General features: G+C 51.5%; 1 protein-coding gene across 1 annotated transcript in view; it reads left to right on the plus strand.

The window, feature by feature from the left end:
* Nucleotides 1-9,084, plus strand: part of RPS6KL1 (ribosomal protein S6 kinase like 1) — a 152,991-nt gene that overhangs the window by 62,286 nt on the left and 81,621 nt on the right. Inside the window, exon 6 of the mRNA XM_029598423.1 lies at nt 6,660-6,707. Within this exon, the coding sequence (XP_029454283.1) occupies nt 6,660-6,707 (48 nt within the window). The remainder of the gene's footprint in view (nt 1-6,659; nt 6,708-9,084) is intronic.

The following is a 9,084-nucleotide window of genomic DNA, read 5'->3' on the forward strand; positions in this document are numbered from 1 at the left end:
TGCCTTTAGGCAGGTCTTCGACAAGGCCTCTCGCAAACCTACTGCAGCCTCAGAGTTACTCCAGCTACATCAGGGTAACCGGCCTCTGGTGGAACACTCCGTGGATTTCCAGACTCTCGCCGCCGAACTAAACTGGGGAAGTGACAGTCTGCACGGCATCTTCCTGGAAAGTCTCTCCCCAAAGCTGCAGGACGAGCTGGCAGCCTGAGACCTCCCTGATGACCTGGACGCTCTTATTGATCTTGCAGGCCGCGTGGACCGACGCATCCAGTGCCGATTTCAAGAAAAGAGGCTGGCTCATAGGCCTGGGACCTTTGGATCTACTCCTTCCCGCAGCAGGAGTTCTCCACCCATTTCTTCAGGGACCCAAGACATCGAACCCATGCAGGTGAGCCGGGGACCCATCTCCCAAGAAGAAAGAAGGAGACGCCGGTCGCTAGGTTTATGCATGTACTGCGGTGGTAAGGGTGATTTCCTTGCCCATTGTAGCGAGCGTCCGGGAAACGCTCAGACCTAGGGACAGTCGGGGAGCTAACCCTAGGTCACACCGCTTCTGACTCCCCATGCTTCGTGCCGGTGACCTTACTTCTCCCAGAGGGAGAGTTCGAGACACAAGCCCTGATCGACTCGGGAGCCGGGTGAAACTTCATACTCCAGGAGGTAGCTCAGCAACTCCGGATCAAGGTTCAACCCCAAAGGCCTCCTCTTCGCGTGTCCTCCATTCAGGGGAGACTCCTTCCAGGCACCATCGCTACCCGCACTCAGCCTATCACCTTACGTATGGGCGTCCTGCATCAGGAGGAGATCTCCTTCCTCGTCCTAGAGAAGTCCATGCATCTGGTCATCCTGGGGCTACCTTGGCTTCGGAAGCACTCGCCAGTAATCGCTTGGGATTCCCTCCAGGTGGCATCCTGGGGCCCCGCATGCTTTAGCTCATGCCTGGCGGCGGTCCTGCGGGCCCCGATACCTCTCCTGACGGCTCCCTTAGCCCTGCCTTCGCATTACCAGGACTTTCACGATGTATTTTCCAAGGAGAAGGCTGAGATCCTTCCAGAGCATCGCCCCTTCAACTGTGCGATCAATCTGCTCCCAAGTACCACACCACCTCGAGGCCGAGTATACCCATTGTCCCTTCTGGAGACACAAGCTATGTCTGACTACATCCGAGAGAACCTGGACTGAGGATTCATCCGACCCTCCAAATCCCCGGCTGGAGCCAGGTTCTTCTTCGTGGCGAAGAAAGATGGGTCCCTCTGACCCTGCATAGACTACCGGGGCCTCAACAGCATCACGCGGCGGGATCGGTATCCATTACCCTTGATTCCTGAACTCCTCAACCGCTTGCAGGGAGCCAAGGTATTCACCAAGCTGGATCTTCGTGGGGCATACAACCTAGTCCGCATTTGCCCGTAAGACAAATGGAAGACCGCTTTTAACACAAGGTGCGGGCACTATGAATACTTGGTTATGCCCTTCGGCCTTTGCAATGCCCCTGCGGTCTTTCAGAACCTCATGAATGAGGTCCTGAGAGAGATGTTGCACACTTCTGTTATTGTCTACTTGGACGATGTATTAATCTACTCCAGAGACTTAGGAACGCATCGTCAACATGTCCGCCAAGTACTGCAGAAATTGCAAGAGAACCGGCTTTACGCGAAACTCAAAAAATGCCAGTTCAAACGAGAGTCACTACCCTTCTTGGGGTATATCGTATCCTCTACAGGGTTTCGCATGGACCCGGACAAGGTTGTTGCCATTAAGGATTGGTCCCAACCAGTGGGAGTTAAGGCTCTCCAGCAGTTCCTCGGCTTTGCCAATTTTTATCGGCAGTTCATTCCCCACTATTCCCAGATGGTGGCTCCACTGACGGCCCTCACCAGGAAGGGGGCCGATGCTAAGAATTGGCCGGCTACAGCTACGCGGGCCTTCCACGAGTTGAAAGACGCATTCCTCCAGGACACCTGCCTGCGCTACCCAGACCCCCAACGCCAGTTCCTCGTAGAGGTAGATGCCTCTGACATAGCCATTGGGGCGGTGCTAAGCCAACTGTCTGCCAGAGGCAAACCCCTGCCATGTTCATACTACTCTCAAAAGTTCACACCTGCAGAGAGAAGCTACGGCATCGATGATAAGGAGCTACTGGCTATCAAGCTAGCTTTCGAGGAATGGCGCCAATGGTTGGAGGGGGCCCAACACCCTATAATTGTCTACACCGACCACAAGAACCTCGAATATCTGTGCCGGGCCCAGCGTCTGAATCCACGGCAGGCACACTGGTCACTCTTTTTCAGCCGGTTCAACTTTTCTCTCCGTTACCGACCAGCATCTAAGAACATAAGGGCGGACGCACTCTCCCGTACAACGGAGACTGAAGATGTCTCCAACCTGCCGCAGTACATTCTGGACCTAGCCAAAGTTCTGTTGGCAGCCTCCGAGGTGGCTCCCGCGGGTAAGACTGTGGTGCCCTCTCGTTCCCGCAGGAAGGTCTTAGAGTGGGCTCACGATTCACTGACGGCCGGGCACCCAGGAATGGCCAGGACTCTCGAACTCCTGACCGAGTTCTATTGGTTGCCACAAGTCAAGAAGGATGTACAACAGTATGTCCAGTCGTGTTCCACCTGTGCCTGCCAGAAACCTCTGTATAGACGCCCCTGGGGCCTCCTGCAGCCACTACCTATTCCTACTGAGCCCTGGGCTCACTTGTCCACAGATTTTATTGTGGATTTGCCAGTTTCCAACAGGAAGACCGTGATCTGGGTCACGGTCGACCGTTTCTCGAAAATAGCCCACTTTGTGCCTCTCGCCAAGCTACCTTCTGCGCCAGAACTGGCTAACCTCTTCACTCAACACATCTTCCGTCTCCATGGCCTGCCTTTGCACATTACATCTGACCGTGGTCCACAGTTTACGGCGAAGTATTGGAGGTCCCTCTTCAAGAAGTTTGGGGTGTGGCTGGATCTCACAACCGCCTTCCACCCTCAGGCCAACGGCCAGGCCGAATGGACCAACCGAACTCTGAAGACCTTCCTCCGTGCCTTTGTTGGGGATCTGCAAGATGACTGGGTCACCCTGTTACCTTGGGCAGAGTTCTCATATAACCGCCACAAGCACTCTGCAACTGACCTGTCCCCGTTTCAGCTCGTCTACGGAAAGAGCCCCAGACCTCCATTGCCGTTGCGTCTGACAGTATCCTCGCCGGCAGTTCAACTCACTGCTCAGCAGTTGCATGCCCTTTGGACGTCTACCCAGGCGAAGCTCCGAACAGCCTCCGCCAAGGTGAAGAAGTACGCCGACAGACTACGGCGCCTGGCTCCGGTCCTCCTTCCAGGGAGTAAGGTCTGGTTGAGCACCAGAAATATTCGTTTACAGGTCCCTTCTATGCGCCTGGCTCCCAGGTATATTGGTCCATTCACAGTGGCAGAGTGAGTTGGGGCGGTGTCCTACTGCCTTTGATTACCATCTACATTGCGGATTCACAACATGTTCCACGTGTCCCTGCTGAAACCTGTGGTACTCTCCCCCTTTCATGCCAAGCCTCCGGAACCCACCCCACTGAGGCCGAGACCGACGGCACATATATGGTGAAGGACGTTCTGGACATTTGGTTTCATTGCCACCGATGGGAATACCTCCTGTCCTGGGAGGGATACGGGCCGGAAGAGAACTCCTGGGAGCCTTCATCCCTCATTCTGGACAAGAATCTTCTTAGTCAGTTCCACATGGCTCACCCGGTAAACCCAGGCCTCCAAGGAGGGGACGTAGGAGGGGGGGTACTGTTACGGGACCGGGCCGTGCTCCGGTCCCTCCTCCTACCTCCGGGCCGGCCCAGCCCGTTCGGAGCGCTCCTAGGCCGCGTGGGCCTCATCCTCCGCCTGCCGCGGCTCTCCCTCAAGCAGGGAGAACGCTGCCGACCCGTCATGCCGGGCCCCGCCCCCTAGGCGCGCGCGGGGGCTCGACCCTTAAAGGGGCCAGCGTGGGAAAATCGTAGGAGGGCCTCTTGGTGACGTCACACGCTGCAGGGTATTTAAATCCTGCAGCTCCATCAGCCCTTTGCCTTGCAATGAGGTTCCTCAGGTTTTCCTGACTGCTAGTTGCTGCGACTCTTGGATTGCTTCTGTCTTTGACCCAGCTTGCTTCCTGAACTTGTCTCCTGCTTCCGCCCCTTGGTTTTGGTATCGACGTCTGACTTCTGGCTTCTGGCCTGGCTCCGTTCCATGACTTCGTCTTCGGCTTCTGTTCCTGGCTTGATATTGACTTCTGACCTTCTGGCTTCCGACCCGGCTCCGTCCACGACTCCGTCCTCTGCTTCGTCCCTGACTTTGGTGTGGATCTCTGACTCCTGGCTCCCGACCCGGCTTAGCTCCTGGACTCTGACTTCGGCTTCTTCCTCACCTCTTGTATCCGGTACTTGCTGGCCCAGAGGATTCTCCTAAGTCCCAGCGGCTCGGGCTCTCATGAGCTTTTCCCGGGGGAGCCTCGAGCTTCCGAGGGTGAAGACTCTTCTTCTACCTGGGTCCAGTCCCCGTCCATCTCTTCAATAGTTGCCTGGGTCCTTGGTTGCATAGGACTCCACCTTAGGCCAAGAGGTTATTTACTCTTTTGGATAGTAGAAGACTAGGGGGCACTCCATGAAGTTAGCATGGGGCACATTTAAAACTAATCGGAGAAAGTTCTTTTTTACTCAGCGCACAATTAAACTCTGGAATTTGTTGCCAGAGGATGTGGTTAGTGCAGTTAGTATAGCTGTGTTTAAAAAAGGATTGGATAAGTTCTTGGAGGAGAAGTCCATTACCTGCTATTAAGGTCACTTAGAGAATAGCCACTGCCATTAGCAATGGTTACATGGAATAGACTTAGATTTTGGGTACTTGCCAGGTTCTTATGGCCTAGATTGGCCACTGTTGGAAACAGTGTAGTAACTGCTGCTCTATGTAGGTTACCCCCATGTTTCTGTTAAGGGCAGTAACTGCTGCTCCGTGCAGGTTACCTTCATGTTTTTGTTAAGGGTAGTAACTGCTGCTCTATGTAGGTTACCCCCCATGTTTCTGTTAAGGGTAGTAACTGCTGCTCTATGTAGGTTACCCCCCATGTTTCTGTTAAGGGCAGTAACTGCCGCTCTATGCAGGTTACCCCCATGTTTCTGTTAAGGGTAGTAACTGCCTCTCCGTGCAGGTTACCTTCATGTTTTTGTTAAGGGTAGTAACTGCCGCTCTGTGCAGGTTACCCCCATGTTTCTGTTAAGGGTAGTAACTGCTGCTCTATGTAGGTTACCCCCCATGTTTCTGTTAAGGGTAGTAACTGCTGCTCTATGTAGGTTACCCCCCATGTTTCTGTTAAGGGTAGTAACTGCCGCTCCATGCAGGTTACCCCCATGTTTCTGTTAAGGGCAGTAACTGCCGCTCCGTGCAGGTCACCCCCATGTTTCTGTTAAGGGTAGTAACTGCCGCTCCATGCAGGTTACCCCCATGTTTCTGTTAAGGGCAGTAACTGCCGCTCCATGCAGGTTACCCCCATGTTTCTGTTAAGGGCAGTAGCTGCCGCTCCGTGCAGGTTACCCCCATGTTTCTGTTAAGGGTAGTAACTGCCTCTTCATGCAGGTTACCTTCATGTTTTTGTTAAGGGTAGTAACTGCTGCTCTATGTAGGTTACCCCCCATGTTTCTGTTAAGGGTAGTAACTGCCGCTCTGTGCAGGTTACCCCCATGTTTCTGTTAAGGGTAGTAACTGCCGCTCCATGCAGGTTACCCCCATGTTTCTGTTAAGGGTAGTAACTGCTACTCTGTGCAGATTACCCCCATGTTTCTGTTAAGGGTAGTAACTGCCGCTCCATGCAGGTTACCCCCATGTTTCTGTTAAGGGTAGTAACTGCTACTCTGTGCAGATTACCCCCATGTTTCTGTTAAGGGTAGTAACTGCCGCTCCGTGCAGGTTACACCCATGTTTCTGTTAAGGGCAGTAACTGCCGCTCCGTGCACGTTACCCCCATGTTTCTGTTAAGGGCAGTAACTGCCGCTCCGTGCAGGTTACACCCATGTTTCTGTTAAGGGCAGTAACTGCCGCTCCGTGCACGTTACCCCTATGTTTCTGTTAAGGGCAGTAACTGCCGCTCCGTGCAGGTTACCCCCATGTTTCTGTTAAGGGCAGTAACTGCCGCTCCGTGCAGGTTACCCCCATGTTTCTGTTAAGGGTAGTAACTGCCGCTCCGTGCAGGTTACCCCCATGTTTCTGTTAAGGGTAGTAACTGCCGCTCTGTGCAGGTTACCCCCATGTTTCTGTTAAGGGCAGTAACTGCCGCTCCGTGCAGGTTACCCCCATGTTTCTGTTAAGGGCAGTAACTGCCGCTCCGTGCAGGTTACCCCCATGTTTCTGTTAAGGGCAGTAACTGCCGCTCCGTGCAGGTTACCCCCATGTTTCTGTTAAGGGCAGTAACTGCCGCTCCGTGCAGGTTACCCCCATGTTTCTGTTAAGGGTAGTAACTGCCGCTCCGTGCAGGTTACCCCCATGTTTCTGTTAAGGGTAGTAACTGCCGCTCTGTGCAGGTAACCCCCATGTTTCTGTTAAGGGCAGTAACTGCCGCACTATGTAGGTCTCCTCTGTGTACATTAACATCCACTTACCATTAGGGATCTAACATTGTCTTCCTTTTCTTTATGGTTGTAGGTGCAGTTAGTTCAGGATCCACGCACAGGTGCTACATTTATCCTAAAGGTGAGGCCGTCAATGCCCTGCTCTGTCTGTCTGCACATCTCTTTTATTGTATGGGAAATAATACTTCCTGTGGTTTCTGCACTTGTTGCAGGGATCTGTCTCTCTCAGAACTGTTGATGCAGTGAGGTGCGCTCAGCAGAGAGTTCACTTTTACCCTCCGTTGTGTGCACAAATCTTACTCCCCTTGCAGCAAGGCGTTTTCTGTGCAAACAGTATGCGTGTAAAGCTGTGTCTCTTGCTTAGCAGCCTCGCATGGCTTACACGACAGGGTGAGGGGTCCGGGTCAACTGGGAGTGTGCGTAGGATGAAGAACCAGAGGGGTCCGGATGAGCTCGAGATTGACTGGGCAAACTGGTGAATTAATTGGAAAAACTGGCACTGTCCCTCGCCTGAGCATATTTTAAAATCTGTTTACCTGCGCACATTAAAGCCAGCAAAGTCCTTTGTAAAATCCGTGAAGTAGGTTTGCTCGAGTCACCTTCCATGCGGTAGGCACATGTTAAATCATACGTGCGTAAGTGCGTATCACTGCTTGCATGTTACATCATACATGTTAAATCATACGTGCGTAAATGCGTATCACTGCTTGCATGTTACATCATACATGTTAAATCATAGGTGCGTAAGTGCGTATCACTGCTTGCATGTTACATCATACATGTTAAATCATAGGTGCGTAAGTGCGTATCACTGCTTGCATGTTACATCATACATGTTAAATCATAGGTGCGTAAGTGCGTATCACTGATTGCATGTTACATCATACATGTTAAATCATACGTGCGTTAGTGCGTATCACTGCTTGCATGTTACATCATACATGTTAAATAATACGTGCGTAAGTGCGTATCACTGCTTGCATGTAGCGTATCACTGCTTGCATGTTACATCATACATGTTAAATCATAGGTGCGTAAGTGCGTATCACTGCTTGCATGTTACATCATACATGTTAAATCATAGGTGCGTAAGTGCGTATCACTGCTTGCATGTTACATCATACATGTTAAATCATACGTGCATTAGTGCGTATCACTGCTTGCATGTTACATCATACATGTTAAATCATACGTGCGTAAGTGCGTATCACTGCTTGCACGCCCTTACGCGCAGGTGTGGCTGCTCGTGAGCGCCTGTTAAAATTATCCTAAGATGCTTCATTTCCTCACAAAGTACTTTCTGCACATAAGTCAGGTTTTGTGTGCAGAAATCTTTAACGAGCTAAAAAAATAGTGTTTTGTGCTTATAGATCACGCCCGAAAGGCTTCCCTGAGTTGAAAACCTGTGTTCAGCCTATGTTGAGTGCACATTTTACCATGGGCTTGTGTGCACTTTTCCAGTCAGCGCACTTTAACTCCCCTTGCATTAGCTTCCTGCATCGGGAGGTAAATATGTTAATAACCTGCTCATTAAGAAAGCACGCACTGAGTTTCAGCTCGCACAGAATTGCATCATCCCAAGAGTTTGCGTGTAGCTTTAGGATAGCTGGCAGTGGCTATGTAAGAAAGTGTGCACTGAGTTTCAGCCCCCATTTTATTGCATCGGCCCTGGAGTTTGCATGTGGCTTTGGGCTAGCCGGCCGAGGCTATTATCAAAAGCGTGCACTGAGTTTCAGCTTGCACAATTTTGCATCAGGCCCAGAGTTTGCTTGTGGCTTTTGGCTCTGTGGAAGAGCCTATGTAAGAAAACATGCACTGAGTTTTAGCTCTCATGTTTTGCATCAATCCCAGAGTTTGCAGGCGGCTTTGGCCTAGCCAGCAGAGGCTATGAAAGAAAGCGTGCACTGAGTTTCTGTTGACAGAATATTGCATCGGGCCCAGAGTTTGCATGTGGCTTTGGACTAGCTGGCAGAGGCTATTATGCACTGAGTTTCAGCTCGCATGTTATTGCATCGGCCCTAGAGTCTGCATGTGGTTTGGGCTAGCGGGAAGAGGCTATTATTGAAAGTGTGCACTGAGCTTTAGCTCACACATTATTGCATCATCGCAAGAGTTTGCATGTGGCTTTGGACTAGCGAGCACTGGCAGTGGCTATTATCGAAACCATGCACTGAATTTCAGCTCATAAGTTATTGCATCGACTCCAGAGTTTGCATGTGGCTTTGGTCTAGCCAGCACTGGCAGCTGCTATTATCGAAACCATGCACTGAATTTCAGCTCATAAGTTATTGCATTGACTCCAGAGTTTGCATGTGGCTTTTGGCTCCGTGGTAGAGGCTATGTAAGAAAGCATGCACTGAGTTTCAGCTCACACATTATTGTATCGGCCCCAGAGTCTGCATGTGGCTTTGGGCTAGCGGGAAGAGACTATTATCGAAAGTGCAAACTCTGGGGCTGATCCATAAAGTCTAGAGGATGTGAATGAAGAGAGGGTGGCT

The sequence above is a fragment of the Rhinatrema bivittatum genome, chromosome 4 (genome assembly GCF_901001135.1).
Source record: "Rhinatrema bivittatum chromosome 4, aRhiBiv1.1, whole genome shotgun sequence".
Classification (NCBI taxonomy): Eukaryota; Metazoa; Chordata; class Amphibia; order Gymnophiona; family Rhinatrematidae; genus Rhinatrema; species Rhinatrema bivittatum.